Source organism: Drosophila navojoa, chromosome 3, assembly GCF_054131105.1.
Source record: "Drosophila navojoa isolate 15081-1374.11 chromosome 3, UAZ_NAV_1.0, whole genome shotgun sequence".
NCBI classification, from domain to species: Eukaryota; Metazoa; Arthropoda; class Insecta; order Diptera; family Drosophilidae; genus Drosophila; species Drosophila navojoa.
Genome location: NC_142891.1, coordinates 28,794,559 through 28,818,145, shown reverse-complemented (window position 1 = coordinate 28,818,145; position 23,587 = coordinate 28,794,559). Strand labels below are relative to the sequence as shown.

Below are 23,587 nucleotides of genomic sequence, written 5' to 3'. Positions count from 1 at the left end.
GGTAAATGTTTCGCTTACTAAACTCTTAACCTGAGAACGTCAACTAAAAAACAGCAACAAATTTGATAACATGTATGTATTTACAATATTTTTATACAATAAATAAATGCAAGTTAGAATAAAATATGTTTGCAAATAGTAGAAAAACAATATAAAAAGAACGCAATACAATAATAAACACACTTTCGTGGAGATTTCTTCTCTAGCCCAGTCGACGTATATCGTCCATTGTGTAGCCGGTGCGGTGCATTAAAATACACAATAAAATGTAGAGATAATATCCGCCGGGAATTATAGTCAATGCACCTATGATTGTCAGTGCCCCGATGCGATCTGACCTATCCTGATTTACGTCCGCTAGCCAATCTAAGGTTGCACAGCAAATGCATATCTGAATAGAATAAATGATTTTAGAATACATATATTCTTCGTTCTATAATAAATCGAAATGCATACAGTTCCACCGACGAATAATACAAGAATTATTGCAATGGTCTTCCATGGTATCGGTTCCTCCACATTTGGCGCTACCCATTGTTCATTTACAAAGCCATCTGTCTCGGTGGTGTCGGTGTTAACCTTGTTATAATCACCAGTCGATAACCCAGTTGCATTCAAACGACGGCGTGAATCAGACTTATTTGGCAACATATTTGGAAACTTGCTGTTTTCCATTAGATTATGCGGAGTGTCATTGATTTGGCCAGTGTTGTATTTACTTTAAATCGTTTTCAGACACGCATTATTTATTAAATGATAAACAGAGAACAAAATGAAACAGCTGATTGCATCAGCTGATGGAGTTTCCCGGATTGATTTTTTTTTTTTTTTTTTTTAGTATTTAACATTTGTATGCACATAATTCCGCCAAATTTATTACATACCATTTTAAGGTCATTCACTTTACTAAACAAATATTGTTTTTCTTTTAAAAAGCAAATTGCTGAAATGTTGGTATTTCAATTCTATATTCAGTAGAAATTTAATTATCCAATTCTATGGTATTTATAAAATACCCCAATATAAGCTTGTTATAGTTAGTTATTTCAATGACTGTTACCACTAACCACTGTTTGGTCAGTGCACTAACTCAGGCCTGATCAAGTCAGAGACCACGATCGCCAGGAGTCTATTGCTTTGTAGTCGAAAATCATTGCAAATACATATTTTATACGTAACAGTCTATTGTAGCCAACAAATAGAAAGGAGCCAATATCTGTTGGATAAATTTAAACGACGCAATTTTAAATATATATATTTATATGTATATATATATATATATATATATATTTTTTTTTTTTTATTATTTATATTTTTTTAAATTCAGCTTTCCCATCAACTACAAAAATGGATGTGTCATTACGTAGGTTCAGAACTGCATCATATACTGCTCGCCTTTAATAATAAAATTTAATAGTTTTCGACACGAATGAGCTGATTCAAATGGTATGAATTTTAAAAAAAGACGATAAGTTCTAAATTAGTTTACAGATAAGTAGGATAACACAAAATTGGTAAAGCTTTCATATGATTAACCAAATTTTGTACGTGATCTGGGAGTGACTTCCTTCTCTGTGTTTATAGCATCTACAATAAAAAAAAAAAGATGTTAACCATTTCATAAACAAATTATTAGGATTATCCCAATACTGGATCAGTTTAACAATTGACAAATCATTCATAGACATCAGTTGTCCCTATCAAAGTGGTCATCATAATGGTTGACAAAAATTAACATGATCAAAATATGTTCTCACCTGGGCGACAAGCGAATTAGTACCTGGGAGTGACTTCCGTGTCAAAGTTCGTACGTTCCACAATAATCTAAAATAAAATAAAAGAAATTATACAATTATCTACAAAAAAAAGTTGTTAGCCATTGCATAAAAAAATTATTAGGATTATCCCAATACTGGATCAGTTTAACAATTGATAAATCATTCATAGACATCAGTTGTCCCTATCAAAGTGGTCATTATAATGGTTGACAAAAATTAACATGATCAAAATATGTTCTCACCTGGGCGACAAGCGAATTAGTACCTGGGAGTGACTTCCGTGTCAAAGTTCGTACGTCCCACAAAAATCTAAAATATAATAAAAGAAAGATTACAATTATCTACAAAAAAAGAATTTGTTAGCCATTGCATAAAAAAATTATTAGGATTATCCCAATACTGGATCAGTTTAACAATTGATAAATCATTCATAGACATCAGTTGTCCCTATCAAAGTGGTCATCACAATGGTTGACAAAAATTAACATGATCAAAATATGTTCTCACCTGGGCGACAAGCGAATTAGTACCTGGGAGTGACTTCCGTGTCAAAGTTCGTACGTTCCATAATAATCTAAAATAAAATAAAAGCAATATTACAATTATCTAAAAAAAAAAAAGTTGTTAGCCATTGCATAAAAAAATTATTAGGATTATCCCATTACTGGATCAGTTTAACAATTGATAAATCATTCATAGACATCAGTTGTCCCTATCAAAGTGGTCATCATATTGGTTGACTAAAAACTCATATGCTCAAAATAGTTTCTAACCTGTGTTCAAGCCATTTAGCATCTGGGACTGACTTCTTTCTGAAAGTTCGTACTTTCCATCATATTCTAAAATAAAATTAAAAATAATTAGTGCTAACTCTTTCAAAATATAGTAAATCTTAAGATTAGCCCAATACAGTAACAATTGATAAATCATTCATATATATCAGTTATCCATATCAAAGTGGACATCAAATTAGTGGACTACAAATTCATATGATCAAAATATGTTCTAACCTGGTTTTTAAGCTATTTAGCATCTGGGAGTAACTTCGCTCAATCGCCTGTAGCTTTTAAAATTTTCTACAATAAAAGAAAAAACAGGATTAGTGTTAACCATGAACGAAATAGTAAACCTCAAGAAACCTTATTATCCCAGTGCTGGTCAGTTTAATATTTGATAATTCATAAATATCTTACACATATTTGAAGTAGAATTTTCGTCTAGGTTTTACTTCTGATGGTGTTGTAGTCTTCATCAGGTACTTGAAGTCAGGTCTTAGGGTCTTAGCCATTAGGCTGATTTATTAAAGTACACACAGCTGTAATGAGGAGAAAACTGCATTAAACAAAACCTGATACTTCGAGAGGATCATGTATGCATCTATGCACTTAAAGTTTGTTGCAAAGATAACAAACTATATATTTCCCAAACAATTTTTTCTTACAATTCCAACCACGTTCTGGGCTGACATTCCTTCCACGTGGTATCAACTTCACATTTGAAGTCGGTAAATTTTAGTACATTTTAAAATACCATATGATTCGTTATTTTGAACTATTTCCGTCATTTTTAGCTCACATCTGCGCACTAAATAAATAGTATTTTCATAGTTTGTTATTTTATTATATAAATAGAAATTTCTAATTACACTCCAGTTGATATAATTTTTGTTTTTAAAGCATCCGTAACTAAAGTTCTTAACTGGCCAACATTTTAAATTGCTTTCAGATACATACTTCATCTCAGAACATATGTACACAATTCAGCCCGTGTATGGTTCAAATTTTTTAGCTGACTTCTCAGCAGATCAACTGTTATTTTAACAAAACACAAAAATACATACATAAACTTATTACTATTTTTTATCGCTCTTCTGCGTCAAGATTAACATCCTGGGATGTCGCCATGTTCAGGTTATGCTCCTGCTGTTGCTGTTGTAATTTTAGGCGTTTTTTGGCCTGTATGTCAGCCAGAGTCTGCTCGATGGAACGCATGTCCTTTTTGTTCTTACTGGGCACAAAGCCGTAGCTTTGATTTGTCTCTGTTTTTCGGGCCGCTTGCAATGCTGCTGATTCGCCGATTAGATGGGCATATTTCGCTTTATAATTAGTGGTAGGTTTCACCTCAATGCTTGTGGGATCTGAACCGCTGCTGCTGCTGCCATGAGCTCGACTGGTACCGGCTTCAGAATTAGCTTCCGTCTCAATCAGGCTTTGCTCCTGGGCTAAACGTTCTTTTCGTCGCTCAGAGTATTCTTTGGCTATCTCCTTGCTCCAGCCTTCACCGTTACGACGGGCTGTTACTTCGTCCTCGCTTGGTGGGTGTTCCTTTTTGTAGACCACCGAGTGACGGTCCTCCTCCTCTCGTCCGAAGCTCATTGCAATGAAACCACCGTTCTCAGCTATTTCATGTATGACTGAGCGATGAACTTTATCCAACGGCTGGAACTCGATGTAGGTCCGATCGTCCTTGGCAAAGCGTCCCATCCTCTCCTCGACATACTTTCTAAATCGTAATAGCTCCTCTTTTTGCTTGTTTTGTATGCGCTCTACCATTTCCCGTTGTTTTTTGATAAGCGTCTTTTGTTGTTCATTTGTTGTTGGCGGAGCATCCATTGAGTTAAGTATTGTGTCAAGCAAATCCATTTTGTCGGTGCGATATTATTTGAGTACGCATTAATGCTTAATTAAAATGTTTATTGTATAAAGCACACACGGATTTCTATTAAATGTTGCTGGTTTATTAAATGAAAGGCAATATTTGGATTATATTTATATTTTCATATGTATTGTACAAAATAGATTACCGGTGCTTCTGCACCAAAATACCAGATTATGACTACTGACTACCATCACTGCTACCATCAAGTATTTTTTAGCGGCTTGCAAACTAAAATACCAAATATAAGACGATATTTCTTATAATCTGTGAAGGAGTTGTCAGTTCACGAAAAAGGGGCGCGAAATGCTCCTCCTCATAAGATCCAAGGCACTAACCACAGAACACATAGACCGGACACGTAGTGTAAAGTGTTTTGCACACTTTTTTTTGGACATTACGACCCACACAACTTCGTATTTGCTCGGCTCTGTTCTCCAAGGGCTTGTTAAAAACAAAAGAAACAGACACTTAAGTTAAATTCGATGGCTGTCGAGCGTCGAACACTTATCCATTGGTTTCGCAAGGGACTCCGGGTTCACGACAATCCCGCGTTGACTCAAATATTTAATAAAGCTGAAGCGTCACCAGATAAGTTCACCGTCCGACCCATATTTGTATTGGATCCGGGTATTTTAGATTGGATGCAAGTGGGAGCCAACCGTTGGCGATTTCTCCAACAAACTCTCTTAGACTTAGACAAAAGCTTAAAAGAACTTAATTCGCGTCTGTATATTGTTCGCGGCAAACCCGTTGATATATTTCCGAGCTTATTTGACCGCTGGAACGTAGAGTTACTTACTTTTGAAACGGACATTGAACCGTACGCTGTGAAACGTGATAAAGCGGTCCAAGATATAGCAGTAGCTCATGGAGTCAAAGTGGATACCCATTGCTCACACACTATATACAATCCCGAGATAGTTATTGCTAAAAATTTAGGCAAGGCGCCAATAACTTACCAGAAATTCCTAAGTGTTGTTGAAACGTTAAAGTTGCCCAAGGTCTTAGATAAGCCTCAACGACTGCCCAATGGAGTGCAGCCAATCGCAGATGCTCTTGAATTGGAACAGTCCGATGTGTACGAATGTCCAACGTTAGATCAGCTAGTCAAACGACCCCAGGAGTTGGGCATTAACAAGTTTCCAGGCGGTAAGAAAAGCGAATATATGTGCACAGATCCTTAATTATACATAAAATTCTATATTAACAGGTGAAACAGAGGCGCTGCGTCGTTTAGATACATCGCTTAGTGACGAACATTGGGTCGCTAGCTTCGAGAAGCCGAATACGTCACCAAATTCGCTGGAGCCAAGCACTACCGTGCTAAGTCCGTATTTGAAATTCGGCTGTCTGAGTGCCCGGTTAGTACACCAACGGCTACAAGAGATACTAAAACGGCACCCAAAGCACTCAAAGCCACCGGTTTCACTGATGGGTCAATTGCTGTGGCGGGAATTTTATTATACAGCTGCTGCGGTCGAGCCAAATTTCGATCGAATGCTGGGTAACGCTTATTGTCTGCAAATACCCTGGCAAGAGCGACCCGATCATCTGGATGCATGGGCTCATGGAAGAACTGGGTATCCCTTTATCGATGCTATTATGAGGCAGCTGCGTCAAGAGGGCTGGATTCACCATTTGGCGCGTCATGCAGTGGCGTGTTTCTTGACGCGCGGCGATTTGTGGATTAGCTGGGAGGAAGGTCAACGCGTCTTTGAGCAGTTGCTGCTTGATCAGGATTGGGCATTAAATGCTGGCAATTGGATGTGGCTCTCAGCATCTGCGTTCTTTCATCAATATTTTCGTGTTTACAGTCCCGTTGCTTTCGGAAAGAAAACTGATCGCACCGGCGCCTACGTAAGGAAATATGTTCCCGAACTGGCCAAGTACCCAGCAGGTTGTATTTATGAGCCATGGAAAGCAACTCTTGCCGATCAGCGTGAGTTTGGATGTGTACTGGGCATAGACTATCCGCATCGCATTGTCAATCATGACATCGTTCACAAAGAAAATATTAAACGCATGAGCGCCGCCTACAAAATAAATCGTCAAGTGCGCACGGGCAAACAAGAAGATGAAATAGACTACGATACAATGTCGCTGACTAATGGAAAACGTAATGCAAGATTCGAAACTGAGAGATCGACTGCAAAACGAAAGTGTTAAATTGAAATTTGATCATATTCTAATAAATAGAGAAGTAGGAATTTATTAAATGAAATTGTTTAAACTTTTATAACTTTAAATTTGTAATGTATTAACTATTGCTATTGTTGCTTTATTATTATATTTATATATGAATGTAAATTCAATTCAGAGTCCTTTTCCCTTTTCATTATATAAAAACAATTGGAATAGTTATTTTAGTGTTATTTAAATATCTATGGACAATAATCAGATAGGTTGTGAATTATCTTCATTTTTGGACGCTCAAAAAATGTGTAAATTAGAGGGTGTTGTGCCATAAAGAGACGTACAAGTTATTATCGATAGAAGAGGTTACTAGAAACTTAACTATCCTAATTTGCTTCTAGCTATTATACTTTGGGAGATATTAACATTTTCATAAAAGTTTTTAATTAATTTTTATATGATCATAACATTAGCTTAAGTGCGAAATTTCAGAGTTCTAGCTGTAAAACTCTTGGAGATATAGTTTTACCCGATTTTACACGCCCCCAATGGGCGTAGATATGTCCGCCATAGCTCGTGGTCAAATTTCAGCTTTCTAGCTCTTCAACTAATATGATTTCTGAAATATATCGGAAAGTGCATTTTCCGATTCACCCTGAACCCATTGAAAATGGGAAATCAGGGTATTGTTGTTTTGTATGTATGTAAAAGGCAGAAAGAGGCGTGGTAGACCCCACAAAGTATACATATATTTTCGATCAGCGCGACGAGCTGAGTTGATTTAGCCCTGTCCGTTTGTCTGTGCGTCCGTCCATCCGTCCGTATGTATGAACGCGTCGATCTCAGAAGATAAATAAGCTAGAGAGTTGAAATTTTTTTCTAGGTTTGCGTATCACGCATATATCTCTAAAAATCGATAACTTTAATTTGATTATATTTCCTGCACCTTTAGAGCTAGTGTTTCCAACTTTTAACTGTAGACTTATGCATATTTTATATAATTTCGGTTTTTGTTGTAATTTACCCCCACCCCTATATCCACCCACCCACACCTTTGCAAAAGGCGTATTTCAAGTACTAGAGACTTGTGCTTGGGAATGTTTGAACATTATGATAAATAGTCATGAAATTTTCATTAAAATTGTAAATCATTAGCAGAGCTCGTTTTTATTCGTGCATGAGTATGCATGTATGTATATGTGCATAAAAGGAGTACAGAAATTATCGAAAATCAGTTATAAAATTATGTTTCCCTACATCTTTAAAGCTAGAGTCTCCAAATTTGAAATATATATTAAGATGCATTTTATACAAGTTCGATTTTTGTTAAAATTTACCCCCAACCTTAATATCCAACCCTCACCATTATATTTGTAAAAGGCGTATTTCAAGTACTAGAGACTTGTGCTTTGGAATGTAAATACATTTGAACATTATGATATCGTTCTAAAAGTTTTTTTAAGATCGTACGTCTAGAAATTAAATTATTCATAATATTGCCAACACTGCAGCGCAACCCAAGCGCATTCGCCTGTGTATCATATTTTTGTCGATAACTCACGCAATATCTTTTTTATAGAGAATAATCGATCAATTGATCTCGATTTTTGCGCATTCAAAACAAAAAAACAAAAACGATAGAGCTAATTAATTATTTTCGACAGATAAAGAACGTACTCTCCAGCTATACACATATGTATGTATGTACATCTATCTTCTGATACAGTGCCTTGTATGTGTGATCAAAGTAGTCTATGAATTTGATATTTGTGTTATGTATTTTCAGATGCTAGCTAGATGGAATAATCATATATTCATAAAAGTCATTACTTTCGGCATAACATAAGCTCGGACTCCTGTTTTAAAATAAAATTGTAATCTTATAATTCATTGAATTCCAGTTCAAGCGTCGTGTGAAAATAATTAGATTTAAAATGTTTCGAAATCTTTGCATGCTCCGCAAAAATATCCTAATGTCTAGAATTATTTATTCCACTTATAATTACCCTATTAGAGCTAATTTGATGATCTACTCAAGACTTCGGTCGGAAGCAGCAGAGTCGGCGAACAGGAATGGCGTTTCGGTATCAGACATCAATGTATACGACATAGCCAAAGGAGATGTGGAATTCGCGCGCAATTTTCTAACCTCGGCCCCATCGCTCAATAACGGCTCGTTCTCCGCCGTATCAGTTGCGACAAGTGCTTTCAGCCCCGAACCGGCTGTCGGTGCGGACTCGAACATAGAAACAGAAATCGAACCTGTATCTGAATCTCCCGATTCTAGTATCGGTAATCCTAACACTAGCATTCTAGACAAGGACGGATTGCCGATTGTTCCAATAGAAATCGATGGTTGGAAGAGCAGTGAGGATGATGATGAAGGGCCCACCGTCCAGAGCGTTTCGCAACACATGGAAATCGGAAACGATAGCGAATACAAAGCGGATAATATGCTGGTGGTTCCCGAGAAACGAGAGGGCAGCTTCGAATACAAGGGTATTAAGGTGAAACTTCCGGAAACGGCTCACAAGGATATTGGCACATATCGTTTTCGGCGCGACCCAGAGGACTTAGAGACTGTTGCGGATGATATGCGTTTGGTAAAATTTGACAAGAAATAATCTCCATGCCGTCATTTAATTCGTTCAAAAGATATTTACTTAAAATGATTATGTCCCTTAGTTTCTCAAATTGTACGAATGGCGAAATAAAAACTGTTTTCTTATTAGTTGCCAGTTTTTAACCGTACTTTTTAACTCCACCTACCTACTTTTAGTGTTTTGTTGACTTTGGTGTGAATCCAAGCTCGTACTTTTTGGTACACAGTACATAATAGCCTTGTTGACAGTAGTTGGATTAAAACTTAGCTAGCAACACTGCAAATAACATTACAAAAGACCAACGCGCAGGTACTGTTACACGTAGCATTGACAACCACCATGATTAAGTCCAGTGTAGTGGACAACCAATACATGTCTCAGTATTTCTTTAAAATACAAGTATAGCAACACAGTTAACTAAACATGTAAATTGCACAAAAAAAAAAAAAAACAAGTATGAAGGCTCTAGTCGAGACTGCTCGACTAGGAGATACCCTAAACCCACCAAGCTGATATTCTTATCATTCTGCACTCCTTTTATGCACGCACACATACATATGCATCCACCCTCATGCGCCCGCGCTCTGCTAGCTGCGCAGTAAGCAGCGACTGCGCTTGAGCTGCGCTGCAGTGTGGGCAATATTATGAGACTTTATTTGTTGAATAGCTTCTTTTGTAGACACACAATCCTAATTCATAGCATAATCATATGGTCAAAATATGTGTACATTCCAAAGCACAAGTCTCTAGTACTTGAAATACGTTTTTTGCAAATTTGGGGAGAGGGGGGCGTGGTATCCAAAATCTGTAAATTACAAAATGTTTGTATTCAGCTTATGTATATACACAGTATATCTGAAGTCTCCACTTTAAATAGTATTCCAATGAGGCTCAAAAACGAAATCAAATTTTCGATTATTCTCGATAAAAAAGTTATCGGATGAGTTATCGAAAAACTAATGCAAACTCGTACTGCATACGGGTATAAAAACTCTGCTCTCTTGCTCTTATATCTTCTGAGATGTCGGCGTTCATACGGACATATACTTTATGGGTATAAAAATAAAATAAAATGACGAAAAACTGTACTCCTCCATCTCGAAGAAGAATCAATAAATATTACAAAAGTAGATATGCCAATATACAATTAAAGTAGTCTATTAAAAATGGTAAACAATTTTAACTGACCGTAGTAGTAATCATAAACGCATTATTATACCCTGAACCCATTGAAAATGGGAAATCAGGGTATAATGGTTTTGTTAAATAAATGTAACAGGCAGAAGGAGGCGTGTGAGACCCCACAAAGTATATATATTTTTGATCAGGGCGACAAGCTGAGTCGACTTGGCCCTGTCCGTCTGTCTGTCCGTCTGCCTGTCCGCCGGTCCGTCCGTCCGTCCGTATGTATGAACGCGTCGATCTCAGAATATATAAGAGCTAGAGACTTGCAATGTTTTTCCTAGGTCCGTGTATATCACGCGCAGTCGCTGCTTACTGCGCAGTTGTATGTGTACCTAAACAAAAAACAGAGTGATTAGAACATCAGACCGGAGGGTCGAGGGTATCTTTTAGTCGAGCAGTCTCGACTAGAGCCTTCTTACTTGTTTTTCATTTGTAACATACAATTTTAATTTGTTCTGGAGTCTGAGATATAATTCTTTATAGACCTAAACAGCTGCAAGCTAACATATGTATACAGGTACATTTACCAATAGAACAAATACAAATTTCCTTAACATCGACCGTTGGTACGTTAGCAATGTTGACCCCCGTGTGATTCTTAAGGGGTATGTTTCAATTTTCGGAGTTGCGGCGAATTCAAATTAAATTCGGTTTTGTAAAAGCTCTCGTTGCTTGTTGCGTTCTTCTGTCGTACCACCCTGTTGACAAGCAATTGGCGTTGGACGCCCTCGCAGACAAGTTTGCACTGGCCCTAGTGTCCTAGTGGTGCTCCAGCAAATCGACCGTGTTTATGAATCGGCCGTCTTCAGCTATTTAGTAAAAGACTTAGTTTAAAACAAGAATGAAGGCTCTAGTCGAGACTGTTTAACTGAGAGATATCCTGAACCCTCCATTCTGCACTTCTTTTATGCACGCACACAGTATGCACAGTATGCAGCGACTTTGCGTGGACAATATTATGAGAATTGATTTGTTAAACATTTTTTCTTTTGTAGATGGACAATCGAAACTTTCAGGATGTAATCATTACGTTAAAATGTATGTACATTCTAAAAGACAACTGTAGGTAGTACTTAAAATAAGTTTTTTACAAACAGGGGGCCAAGAGGGCGTGGTGTCCAAAATCTGTAAATTACAAAATGTTTGTATTCATAATATGTATATACACAGTAAATCTGAAGTTTACAGGTCTAAAAGTATTCAAATGAGGCTGAAAAAAAAAAAACCAAATTAATTTTCGATTATTCTTGATAAAATGCTATCGGATGATTGTACTGCGTATGGTATTCACGAGTATGCATACCAAATATAGCACGCATAGCCTCTGAGATCTAGGCGTTCGTACGGACGGACAAACGGACAGGACTATACCAACTCAGGTCGTGCTGATCAACAATATATGTACTTTATGGGGTCTGAGATAATTCCTTCTGCCTGTTTCTTCAGTATTAGAGCAAAATTTGGCTACTAAATTGCTTATGCGGTGTGCATGAGTATTCCGCAGTCGGTAACGCGCGACTGCAACGTTCTTGTTTTAATTGCTTCAAAATATTTATATAGTTAATTAAATGACTTTCCTATTTCTCTTATACTAAATGTGCGTTTTTATTAGTTTGGTTCAGGGTAGTATCTAGTCGAGTACTCTCGGCTAGAGTTTTCTTGTTATACCCTGAACCCATTGAAAATGGGAAATCAGGGTATAATGGTTTTGTTAAAATGTATGTAACAGGCAGAAGGAGGCGTGGGAGACCCCACAAAGTATATATATTCTTGATCAGGGCGACAAGCTGAGTCGATTTGGCCCTGTCCGTCTGTCTGTCCGTCCGTCCGTCCGTCTGTATGAATGAACGCCGACATCTCAGAAGATATAAGAGCTAGAGACTTCAACTTTTTTTAAATGTCCGTATATATCGCGCGCATATCGAGTTTATCACTAAAAAACGATAATTCATTCCGATATTTTTTTGTCAAAAAAAAAACCTTATTAAAAAAATTATATCTCCTACATCTTTCAAGCTAGATTCTTCAAATTTCCACCCCTCACCCTCATCTTTGTAAAAGTCGTATATCAAATACTAGAGACTTGTGCTTCGGTATACACATACATTTAAACATTATGATTACGTTCTGAAAGTTTCATTACGATCGTACGTCTAGAAATTAAATTATTCAACAAATAAGTTCTCAAAATATTGCCACACTGCAGCGCAACCCAAGCGCAATCGCCTATATATGTGAGTGTGTGTGTGCGCGTGAGTTTGTATGTATGCGTGTGTGTGTGTGTGTGCGTGTGTGTTTGCTAATTATTATTGAAATATAAGTTGCTTGTAGGGTTCAGGGGATCTCGTAGTCGAGCAGTCTCGACTAGAGCTTTCTTTCTTGTTTTTTTTTTTTTTTATACCCTGAACCCATTGAAAATGGGAAATCAGGGTATAATGTTTTTGTGTAAAAGTATGTAACAGGCAGAAGGAATCATCGCAGACCCCACAAAGTATATATATTCTTGATCAGCACGATGAGCTGAGTCGATATAGCCCTGTCCGTCTGCCCGTCCGTCCGTCCGTCCGTCCGTCCGTCCGTATGAACGCCGAGATCTCAGAAGATATAAAAGCTAGAGAGCTGAAATTTTGTGTGCATACTCGTGTATACCATACGCAGTACGAGTTTGCTTTATTTTTTCGATAACTCATCCGATAACTTTTTTATCGAGAATAATCGAAAAATTGATTTTGTTTTTTGAGCCTCATCGGAGTACTATTAGATGTAGAGACTTCAGATTTACTGTGTATATATAGATGATGAATACAAACATTTTGTAATCAACAGATTTTGGATACCACGCCCCCTTCGCCCCCAATTTGTAAAAAACGTATTTCAAGTACTAGAGACTTGCGCTTTGGAATGTACACACATTTTGACCATATAATTACGCCCTGAAAGTTTCATTAAGATCGTATGTTTACAAGAGAAGTTATTCACCAAGTAAATTCTCATACTATTGCCCACATTGCAGCGCAGCCCAAGCGCAGTCGCTGCTTATTGCGCAGTTAGCAGAGCGCGGGCGCGTGAGGGTGGATGCATGTAAATGTATGTGTGCGTGCATAAAAGAAGTGCAGAATGATAAGAATATCAGCTTGGAGGGTTCAGGGTATCTCCTAGTCGAGCAGTCTCGACTAGAGTCTTCTTACTTGTTTATATATGCAACGTTCCTAAAGAGGCGTAACCATATTTTAGGGTTACTAGTAATTTAAATAGGAGATATAAGCTTTTGCGATTTGCCACGCCTCCTATGCCGGGCATATATCCGCCAAAGTTTATTCGTCTTTGGAGGTCATCCCGAGTATATATACCAAATTCGTGCGTATGTATGTGTGTCTATGAGTGTGTGTATTTCTTGTGTAAGCAGGAAGAAGTAAAGAATTATCATGATTATCATGATGGTCGTGCTAGAGCTTTCTTACTTGTTTTTTCATTATTCTTTATAGAATCATAGCAGTAGTTCACGTTCAAAATAACGTTTAATGTTTTAGCCTGCAGTTTTATCCGATTTGCCACGCCAGCAATGGGCGGAGATATATCCGCGATAGTGATCTTCGGTGGTCGATGCGGATCTGCATTTCAAATTTCAGCTTTCCGCTCTTCAACTAATATGATTTCTTGCATATCGGAAGATGAATTTTCCAATTTACAACGCACTAGTGGGCGGATCTAGAAAATTTTAACACTATACAAATCGGAGATATTCCAAATTTCTCTAGCTTCACTAGCGCCGAAAAAATTGCGTTCATGCGAACAGACGGACGGACAAGACGCACATTGCACAAAACCAATATACTAATTCATGAAAAACGTGTAAATGTTGTGACCGTCGTTGTTCTCCGCAAAAGAATAATAATTTTTATACCCTGAACCCATTGAAAATGGGAAATCAGGGTATAATGGTTTTGTTAAAAGTATGTAACAGGCAGAAGGAGGCGTGGCAGACCCCACAAAGTATATATATTCTTGATCGGGGCGACAAGCTGAGTCGATTTGGCCCTGTCCGTCTGTCTGTCCGTCCGTCCGTCCGTCCGTCCGTCCGTCCGTCCGTCCGTCCGTCCGTATGTATGAACGCGTCGATTTCAGAAGATATAAGAGCTAGAGACTTCAACTTTTTTTTAAAATGTCCGTATATATCACGCGCAGATCGAGTTTATCACTAAAAAACGATAACTCATTCCGATATTTTTTTATCGATAAAAAACCTTATCGAAGATCACTTAAATAATTATATCTCCTACATCATAATAGCTAGAGTGTCCAAATTTTAAATATATATTAAGACGTATTTAGTACAATTTCGGTTTTTGTTAAAACTTACCCCCCGCCCCTATATCCACCCCCTCACCCTCATCTTTGTAAAAGTCGTATATCAAATACTAGAGACTTGTGCTTCGGTATACACATACATTTAAACATTATGATTACGTTCTGAAAGTTTCATTACGATCGTACGTCTAGAAATTAAATTATTCAACAAATAAGTTCTCAAAATATTGCCACACTGCAGCGCAACCCAAGCGCAATCGCCTATATATGTGAGTGTGTGTGTGCGCGTGAGTTTGTATGTATGCGTGTGTGTGTGTGTGTGCGTGTGTGTTTGCTAATTATTATTGAAATATAAGTTGCTTGTAGGGTTCAGGGGATCTCGTAGTCGAGCAGTCTCGACTAGAGCTTTCTTTCTTGTTTAAAATGAAAATTGGGCAGAGATAACCTTTAATTTATTTTAAAAATTGCATAAATGTCATTTCATATTAATTAAACATTTATAATTAATTCTAATACCTACCAGTTTTCCAGATGTTAACCTCGAGATCTGGTGAACATATTTGTATAGGCGGTGCATGCTGAATATCTATAAAGGTCCGCTTTATTTGTATTTTTTGCAGGTGTAGGCGTAGGTGCTTTAATGTTCGTAATACATATACATAACTCTTAACCAAAAAGATAATAATTGAGAGGCGGGTAGTTCACTGCTGAAGCGAGAAGTTTCTATTCTGAGAGCCAAAAAAGGCGCTTATAATTTAGATTTAAATCACAATTTCTTGTCTTCAGATTAACAAAACAATGTGTTTAGGAAAAAATATATATAGTATTCTAATTCCTCCACATACTAATCCTTCGGAGCTTTGGCTCACAGAAACGTTTTCAATAGCGCTATATATGAGCCGGTTGTGCTAAGTATCTGCAATTAAAAATTAAAATATGTATACATAAAATATATTTATAATACGAAATATATAAATTGTACCGAGCTAAAGGCAGGCAACGAAGGGGTAAAGAAGGGCACGGCAATGGATTTTGCCCGCTGCGAGCGTCGCAAGATCATTAAAATCATTTTTCTAGTCGCCACATCACATTTATACCATCCGATGTCGTACAACGTCCCAGCCATGGCTAAGCTCTATAAGAAATAGGGAAATCGGAAAATAGGAATAGGCAAGCTGAGATGTATCATATGGCTGACCAGCATTTCCCTTATTCATCTTACTAAAAGTAGAGTTTTTAATAAAAGTTTAGGTGGCAATAGACATCTAGAGATCAGCGTTTTTTTTTTTTAATATTTTACTTGCACCTCTGTAGATGATTTTCAGATTTTGTAGATACAGTAAACTTTGTGCTTCTATTAAAAGTTATTGTCTTTCTTTATTTCTCTCTTTTTATGCCAATTTCGTGTAGTATGATGAATAAAGTACTATAATCAGAAGATTAATTATAGTAATTACGCTTTCGCTGACATGGTTGCTCCCGAAGCAATACAGGAAGAGTTGAGTCAGGGCTGCAACGCTGTAAAATATGTAGGTTAGGCCGCTTAACGAGGAGGTGTTCTACCAGTGGATCAGTCCCGCGTGTAAATAAAGTAAAAGTAAATTTAAAATTTTATATGGGCGCATACGGATACGCATAGTAACGCCTCCTTGTGCCCCGTACTCGAGAATATATCTAAAATGTTATGGATAAATGGAAGGACAGTAATTCGAGCAACAAACATAAACAATATCGAACATTCATCTTGTATATAAAAAATTCGTCCTTTTCCTTGAATGATGTTTGGGAACATTCTTTTCAGAAAATGTTGCAAAAACAGTTTGTATTTAAAATTGCGTTCATAATGTTTTTATATTTCAGACTAATAGTAGAGACGGTTTAGAAAAAGTACATGAACTTTGGGGGCTCACCAACATAATATCCAAAATAGTTGAGCAGAGGACAAAAGCAGCGGAGAGGAAGTGCATCAGCACGATGACGGTAAACTGCCTGCTGAGATCTGTGCACAAGTCAATAATCGCATTATGACGTTCGACAATTTCGACTAGCTGAGCCCGTATTTGGCTGTTTTCTGAAGGCGTGTATATCACCACTATAAATTTAAAAATTATTTGATTGGAAAGATAAGATTAGATGAATATTTCACTTACACTCATCTAACGGAAGGAAAATGGAGCGAATATCCAGTTGTATCACACGAAATATTCCGCTGATGTACAAGCAGCTGCACAGAAAGAATCCATCAACGAAGCTGAAGGTGAACACGGTGCAGGCCCCAGAAGCCGTCAGCAACAAATAGGTGAGAGGAAAGCAGGATGGCATAGTCGCAAATGCAGGTAGTCTATAATAATAAAGGTTTATGTTATTTTCTTGTTAATTGGAAATTAATGTATCATATGGTTTCCAAAACGAGATCGAAATTTGCAACATATACTCGTGTATATCTCCGATTTATAAAGTGTTAAAATTATCCGGATCCGCCCACTAGGGGCGTGGCAAATCGGAAAATGCATTTTCCGATATGCCAGAAATCATGTTAGCTGAAGAGCTAGTAAGCTTGGTATGTAGATCCGCGTCGACCACCCAAGATCACCAGCTATGGCGGATATATCTCCGTCCGTTGGCGCGGCAAATCGGATAAAACTGTATCTTCGAAAATTGAAAATCTAAAATGCTGAAATTTTGCACGTGAGCTAATACTTCATCTATCGATTCCCCAAATAATATTGTTACGCCTCCTTAGGGGCGTGGAATATAAAAAAATACCCTGTGATTTTTTCATTTTTGGAGCGTAAGCATCCAAATTTTGCAGGTAGGTTACGGTTAGTTTGTTCCATGAGCTAGCTAAAAATTTAGAGTCTACGTCCAGTAGGGGCGTGGCGAATCAAGAAAAACTGAACTTTCTACACTATTCGAGCTAAACTTAGCTATTAAATTGCTTATGAGGTGTGAATGGTATTCCGCAGTCGGTACCGCCCGACTGCGAAGCTCTTACTTGTTATACCCTGAACCCATTGAAAATGGGAAATCAGGGTATAATGTTTTTGTGAAAAAGTATGTAACAGGCAGAAGGAATCATCACAGACCCGATAAAGTGTATATATATTTTTGATCAGCACGACGAACTGAGTCGATATAGCCCTGTCGTATAGCGTCTGTCCGTATGAACGCCGAGATCTCAGAAGATATAAGAGCTAGAGAGCTGAAATTCATACTCCTGTATACCATACGCAGTACGGGTTTGCATTTTTTCGATAACTCATACGATAACTTTTTTATCGAGAATAATCAAAAAATTGATTATGTTTTTTGAGCCTCATTGGAATACTATTATTACTAGAGAGTTGTGCACACATTTTGACCATATGATTATGCTCTGGAATTTTCATTAAGATTGTTTGTCTACAAAAGAAGTTATTCAATAAATAAATTCTTATAATATTGGCCACACAGCAATCATTGTGGAAGTTCAGAATGTTGCACTTCATATTTCTCCGTTAGATTTACAATACTCTGATAAATATTGCTAAATAATACAATAATACAGATACAAAGTTTATATGTATTACGTGAGCAATAGGTGCATAGAATACAGTTTAGAGCAGTGAAATAGTAAAATTTTTGGGGTTTTTGTTATTTATTTTATAAACTAATCAATCACTTACATTATATTGAAGGGTAGATCCAGTTGTCCCGGTATTTCGTAAGCCCAGCGATAAAGGCGCATTATCAAGGGCTGAATATTGAAGGCCATGTTGGTTATCGAGCCGGAGGAAACCAACAGCAGACTTAGGCGATTCGCTATTGTGGATTTACCGACTAACGTCTTCTGAGCCTCATAGCTTCTGCTGCTGTACAATATAACGCGCAATCGCTCGACAAGTTTGAACCACTCGCGATGATTTATAACAAATATGGACAATTTGAGCACACAAACGGCCTTAGTGCTGCCGGGGCAGAACGCTTCCAACGCTCTTATCAAATTATCCAAGTTAGCAATGCCATAGAGATTCTCGCCACAAGCACCGACCAAAATGACAAAGAAGCTGAAGGCGCAGATTAGATTTGTAGCCCAGCTGCGATCATACTCTGGCCAGATGCCCACTATTCGCCCAGATAAACGTGGTATCTTATAGAAGCTTTGTCCAATGGCTGACTCATGGCTGTTAAGCATTGTTCTCAAATATATGTATATATTATCAATATATAACTAACTATGACAGAGACTCAAATGTCAGCTAGACCCTTTTATACGCTCACATTTAATTGCTCAGCAAAGTTTCGTTTAGACATTGGTAAAAGTTTTCACTAATTTTACATGCACGCCTCCTCATTAAGGCACGCATCTTTGGCTAATTATTGTGGTAATAACTGTTATTGAGAGCTTTCTTGTTGTCTAACAAACTATAAACAGAAGGCATTTAATTGATGGCTATTCCTTGGATTGTTCAAGCATAATGCCCACATTACTTTCCTACTTCCATAAGCTAAAGTAGGGGCCACAACTGGCCTATTGAATAAATCTTGAGACCAATCTTAATATTTTCAAATAAGTATAACTAGCTGACCCGGCAACCGTTGCTTTGCCATATCCCTTATTTCGAGGGAATATTATACAACTGGAGTATACTTTATAAATTACTAATAATAATGACATTAAGAAGAAACAAGTAAGAAAGCTCTAGTCAAGACTGCTCGACTACGAGATCCCCTGAACCCTCCAAGCAACTTATATTTCAATAATAATTCGGACACATACACGCACACACACGATTATACAGGCGATTGCGCTTGGGCTGCGCTGCAGTGTTGGCAATATATTGAGAACTTATTTGTTGAATAATTTCATTTCTAGACGTACGATCGTAATGGGAAAATAAGGGAAATAAGGGTATAATGGTTTTGTGTAAAAGTATGTAACGGGCAGAAGGAATCATCGTAGACCCTATAAAGTATATATATTCTTGATCAGGACGACGAGGTGAGTCGATATAGCCCTGTCCGTCTGTCCATCCGTCCGTCCGTATGAGTGCGTCGATCTCAGAATATACAACAACTCATCCGATAACTTTTTTATCGAGAATAATCGAAAATTTGATTTAGTTTTTTCAGCCTCATTTGAACATTATTAGACCTGGAATCTTCAGATTTACTGTGTATATACATAAGCTGAATGCAAACATTTTGTAATTTACAGATTTTGGATACCACGCCCCCTTCGCCACCAATTTGTAAAAAAACGCATTTCAAATACTAGAGACTTGTGCTTTACAATGTACCACTGATTTTCTATAACGTTCAGGTATGACCACTGGGCCAGCGGATTTACCACATTTCGACTGTTCCAGATCAGCCAGGACTAGTCAATACCCGGTTTATTGTTTTGGTCATTTGCCTGATGCAATCGGAATTGCCCTTCTAGACCCAGTTTTTCTGCATTTTGGAGTGAATTCTTCTTCAAAAAGGATAGGTACATGTTATTGTTCATATTACCATCAATGAAAACTAAGTATCCAATTCTCAACCCCGACTTGCAGGCCCAACCATGCAACAGCCACTGCCATACCTCATATTTGGTTTTAGGTGCTGATCTTGGAGCTCAGTATTTGGTGGGCGCCAGGCATATTGCTTCCAATCCGACCCATATATAAATTTAATATGTTTGCGTCGGATTGGTTCCAATATGATCGGTTCCAAATTTTTGTATATAATTTAGTAACAAAAGATCTAAACTCTCTCAGTTCTACTGATTGGGTTCTCTCCTTGAATGTCTGACTGGACTCTCCAGCCTCCTTAGATTGTCGATAGTCTTAACTTATATAAGATATTTCTAGTAACACAACCCACATGAAAGTTACTGCTTGTTGTTGAATGCGCATAACGGGCGTGGATACGTAAATATATCCACTAATTGATAACATGAGCATAAACAGTTAGCGATGCGAGGAGCCAACTACTGTTGTCCTGTTCTCTGCTGTCCGTCCCCATGCCAGGGGCTCAGGTATATGAAAAGAGTCAAGCGGCATGAGCTAACAACAAAAGATCACGAACAGCTAAAGCAAAATCAATAATAAACGTGGCAATGTGTTGCACACTTGGATGCAACATTTGCTCAAACAAGGCCAACGCAGGCGAAGGCAACAAACTGCAGCAGCACAGGCAGCAGCAAGTCCTGCAGGACAAGTAAGAACGCATAATTCCGCGGAAAAGCGCACAAACCGGCCAACCAAAGTTACAAATACAACGGCTACCAGCCGAGCGAGCAAACACTGCCACAAAAACCCTGTAAACATGGCCAACGCAGTCAGCCACAAAGCTGAAACTCCTTTCGCACGTTTAGATCAAATATTATTTACTGAGTTTAATGCTAATGAAGCGATTGGCGGTCAGACGATACCTTGTGACTGGAAACAGAAAATAGAATGGTCAGATAGAACTCGTAATAGTTGCATGTAAGAATGTTTAACAAAAATATTCTTAAACGGTTCGAACTCACATCTTGCCCAATCAATATCATATTTGCAATCGAAGTAAACTACTATTACTATTGCAATGAAATATAAAGGGTACCTCAAGACTAAAGGGCTGGCTTATAATACATATTTAATGTTTGTTTAATATATGGATGCATATTTATACACAAAAAAATGTCACCAAACGTCTTAAGCTATTTTAACGAATTAGTGCTAATTTGAACTCGAACATTAGTTTTATGAATATAGAATTCGAATATTAATTTTAACAAGGAGGAATGCACTCGTCCAGGCTGCTCGACTTAACCTCGGCTTAATCTCAAAATATTCTACGATTTTTTTATGCACAAATGCATACACATGTTCATACCGTTTTGAAATGTTAAATGTCAGAGGGATATATCATGCAAATTTATTCATTACCATTTAAGATTAGAAATATTGAAATAAGCAACAAGTAACAAAATGCTGTTACCTAATTCCGAATGATACACGTGGAATTATTATACATTTGTTAATAGCGGTCTTGGGTTGCATAGTGTTGGGGTATGCTTAGGAAATACAATTTGCTGACGTCGCTGTTTAAGTTGAAGTTGACGGTTTCGAATTTCAGGTAAGGTGGGCGCCGAAGGCAATTCAAGCCAGTTAAAATGGTTTCCAAAAATATTATATAACTGGCGCATATGGAAATTGAAAGTTCCAATTTTATTTTTAAGCTCTTTGCACGTTCGCTCAGATAGCTCTTGAGCTTTAATGCAATGAAGTAGCCGTCGATTGTTAGATTCTTCCAATATATGGCTATATGCTTGGTGACTGCTTAACTCCTGGCTCAATCGGTTTTTTAATTCTTTTCGCTGCTTCTCGCTCCGCCATATTTGAAGGCATAGTCTTCCCATGTTCAGTTCATGTTTCGCACTTTTCTGAAGCAACGCATTTAACTTTTCTTGTTCTCCATTTAGCTCAGCTTGTATTTCGGCTTTAAATTGCAACTTGTGGTCCAACTGTTGGCTGATAGAATCATTTTCTTGAGCTTGTCCTAATAGCTGACTCTCTATATCCACAAGTTCCTGCTTCAGCCGCACGTCTGATCGATCAGATAGCTCATTTTTATTAAAGGCTATGAGTCCCCCTACTTGCAAATCGAAAGATTCATCTGTTTGTGGTGCAAAGTCCAAGAGAAAATCAAATAGCAACAGAACATTTTGGAACGATGAACTGGGCACCAACATCCAAGATTTGTTCACTCTATAAGGATATTTCAGCTGACGCATAGCCAGAATCGACTGCTCTATTTGATTATCCCTGTCGAGGGGTTTTAGCCGAATACCTGTGAATGTCAACAAATGACTCAAAATGCGCATATAGTCGTTTAGGCTCACTTTTTGGAGTCCTGATTGTACGATCGTTTGAAAGTCCTTTAAACTCTTTAGATAAGATACGATACGACTCTCCATTTGATTCAAAATTTCCTTGGTAAAATCTAGCTTACGTCCAGATGGACGGCCACATTCCTTCAGATGCGATTTTGATGCAGATCTTGGAAGCACGTGCTTCGGCACAAGGTGCAGCGGAGACTGTTTTAACTCCTTTGTAGATCGTGGTTGCATACAAATACCTTTCCATCTAGAGCCAAAAGCATTCAACGATTTAGATGGGCAGTTTGCGACTTCCTTGAAATGCAGTGGCGATTTTAAGAGCTCCTCAATTCGACGCGGTTCTGTAAAACACCTTTATTTCCATCATGCAATACAATCATTATCTAACAGTGTGTGTTATATATATAGTGACGTACCCAAAATGATTAGGGGGGCTTCTCAGTTGTTGGATAGCATTCTTCTCTGGATCGTCAGTTGACGATTGTGAATGCTTAAAATCCATTTCTATTATTAATTAATTTGTCTCCTTTTTAATTTGATGCACAGCTTAACGTTGCCACTTTTTGAAATAAGCAATCGATTACATTATCGAAATACAGTTAAGAGCATCGATTTGGCGGTAGATTTAATCACAAACAAACCAGGTTGTTTCCGGCAGTGTAATTTCGGTGACTACTTCACACTGAGCTGTAGGATTAATTTTAGTCTAGAGTACAAAATTATATCTCCCTTATTTAAATGAGAGTGATGTCAACGATACATTTCCGTTTGAATGTTTTACATGAGTGAACTGAAAAACTACGGTAATACTACTAATACTTCGACTAATACTATACGTTAATAACCATTACTTTAGCTGTAACTGAGAAATAATTATATTTTTGGCAACATATTCGTCCCGCTTTGGAGTTAAACAAGTATCCTAAAAACTGGAAACTGTAAAATTCTAATGCAGCTCCACAGATCCCTTAAAATTACTATGAGAGATAGGATATACAAATGTATATGTAGGTTAGGTATAATAGGTTAAGACACCGGTATCTAGGGGAAATCGGAAAATATGTTAGCATATT

The 23,587-nt window shown here is 37.6% G+C and overlaps 6 protein-coding genes and 4 non-coding genes across 13 annotated transcripts; 2 read left to right on the top strand and 8 right to left on the bottom strand.

Annotated features, from left to right (window-relative positions):
- Positions 1-61: 61 nt before the first annotated feature.
- LOC115564841 (transmembrane protein 230) lies at positions 62-718 on the bottom strand. The gene is made up of 2 exons (XM_030389593.2): positions 457-718; positions 62-391 (listed from the first exon to the last, which is right to left on the bottom strand). Exons 1-2 carry the CDS (start codon positions 673-675, stop codon positions 203-205), a joined length of 408 nt encoding a protein of 135 aa, XP_030245453.1. The 5' UTR covers positions 676-718; the 3' UTR covers positions 62-202.
- On the bottom strand, positions 614-4,628 carry LOC108650029 (sperm-associated antigen 7). Of its 3 annotated transcripts, XM_089257697.1 has the most exons (8): positions 3,220-4,628; positions 2,972-3,093; positions 2,789-2,854; positions 2,552-2,617; positions 2,286-2,352; positions 2,021-2,087; positions 1,758-1,824; positions 614-1,587 (listed from the first exon to the last, which is right to left on the bottom strand). In XM_089257697.1, the coding sequence occupies exon 1, from the start codon at positions 4,418-4,420 to the stop codon at positions 3,638-3,640; it is 783 nt and encodes a 260-aa protein (XP_089113823.1). In that variant the 5' UTR covers positions 4,421-4,628; the 3' UTR covers positions 614-1,587; positions 1,758-1,824; positions 2,021-2,087; positions 2,286-2,352; positions 2,552-2,617; positions 2,789-2,854; positions 2,972-3,093; positions 3,220-3,637. The 3 variants fall into 3 exon arrangements, with proteins under 3 accessions (XP_089113823.1, XP_089113822.1, XP_089113824.1); XM_089257696.1 differs by lacking the exon at positions 2,021-2,087; XM_089257698.1 differs by lacking the exons at positions 2,021-2,087; positions 2,286-2,352.
- Positions 1,651-1,722, bottom strand: LOC115564844 (small nucleolar RNA Me28S-Cm2645). Its single transcript, XR_003980699.1, has one exon. It is a non-coding gene; the product is annotated as a small nucleolar RNA Me28S-Cm2645 (small nucleolar RNA).
- On the bottom strand, positions 1,914-1,985 carry LOC115564843 (small nucleolar RNA Me28S-Cm2645). The gene has a single exon (XR_003980698.1). It is a non-coding gene; the product is annotated as a small nucleolar RNA Me28S-Cm2645 (small nucleolar RNA).
- LOC149091966 (small nucleolar RNA Me28S-Cm2645) lies at positions 2,179-2,250 on the bottom strand. Its single transcript, XR_016196624.1, has one exon. It is a non-coding gene; the product is annotated as a small nucleolar RNA Me28S-Cm2645 (small nucleolar RNA).
- Positions 2,444-2,515, bottom strand: LOC115564842 (small nucleolar RNA Me28S-Cm2645). Its single transcript, XR_003980697.2, has one exon. It is a non-coding gene; the product is annotated as a small nucleolar RNA Me28S-Cm2645 (small nucleolar RNA).
- Positions 4,629-4,765: 137 nt separating the features above from the next.
- On the top strand, positions 4,766-6,647 carry phr6-4 ((6-4)-photolyase). Its single transcript, XM_018099056.3, has 2 exons — positions 4,766-5,585; positions 5,647-6,647. The coding sequence occupies exons 1-2, from the start codon at positions 4,919-4,921 to the stop codon at positions 6,600-6,602; spliced, it is 1,623 nt and encodes a 540-aa protein (XP_017954545.1). The 5' UTR covers positions 4,766-4,918; the 3' UTR covers positions 6,603-6,647.
- Positions 6,648-8,350: 1,703 nt separating this feature from the next.
- On the top strand, positions 8,351-9,300 carry LOC149091965 (uncharacterized). Its single transcript, XM_089258202.1, has one exon. It carries the CDS (start codon positions 8,504-8,506, stop codon positions 9,191-9,193), a length of 690 nt encoding a protein of 229 aa, XP_089114328.1. The 5' UTR covers positions 8,351-8,503; the 3' UTR covers positions 9,194-9,300.
- Positions 9,301-15,498: 6,198 nt separating this feature from the next.
- Or22c (Odorant receptor 22c) lies at positions 15,499-19,100 on the bottom strand. 2 transcript variants are annotated; one of them, XM_089258316.1, is made up of 6 exons: positions 18,331-19,100; positions 16,816-17,006; positions 16,576-16,757; positions 16,123-16,224; positions 15,648-15,800; positions 15,499-15,581 (listed from the first exon to the last, which is right to left on the bottom strand). In XM_089258316.1, exons 1-6 carry the CDS (start codon positions 18,837-18,839, stop codon positions 15,531-15,533), a joined length of 1,188 nt encoding a protein of 395 aa, XP_089114442.1. In that variant the 5' UTR covers positions 18,840-19,100; the 3' UTR covers positions 15,499-15,530. The 2 variants fall into 2 exon arrangements, with proteins under 2 accessions (XP_089114442.1, XP_089114443.1); XM_089258317.1 differs by lacking the exon at positions 16,123-16,224.
- Positions 19,101-21,525: 2,425 nt separating this feature from the next.
- Kebab (Kinetochore and EB1 associated basic protein) lies at positions 21,526-23,095 on the bottom strand. Its single transcript, XM_030389623.2, has 2 exons — positions 22,931-23,095; positions 21,526-22,866 (listed from the first exon to the last, which is right to left on the bottom strand). Exons 1-2 carry the CDS (start codon positions 23,014-23,016, stop codon positions 21,642-21,644), a joined length of 1,311 nt encoding a protein of 436 aa, XP_030245483.2. The 5' UTR covers positions 23,017-23,095; the 3' UTR covers positions 21,526-21,641.
- Positions 23,096-23,587: the final 492 nt, after the last annotated feature.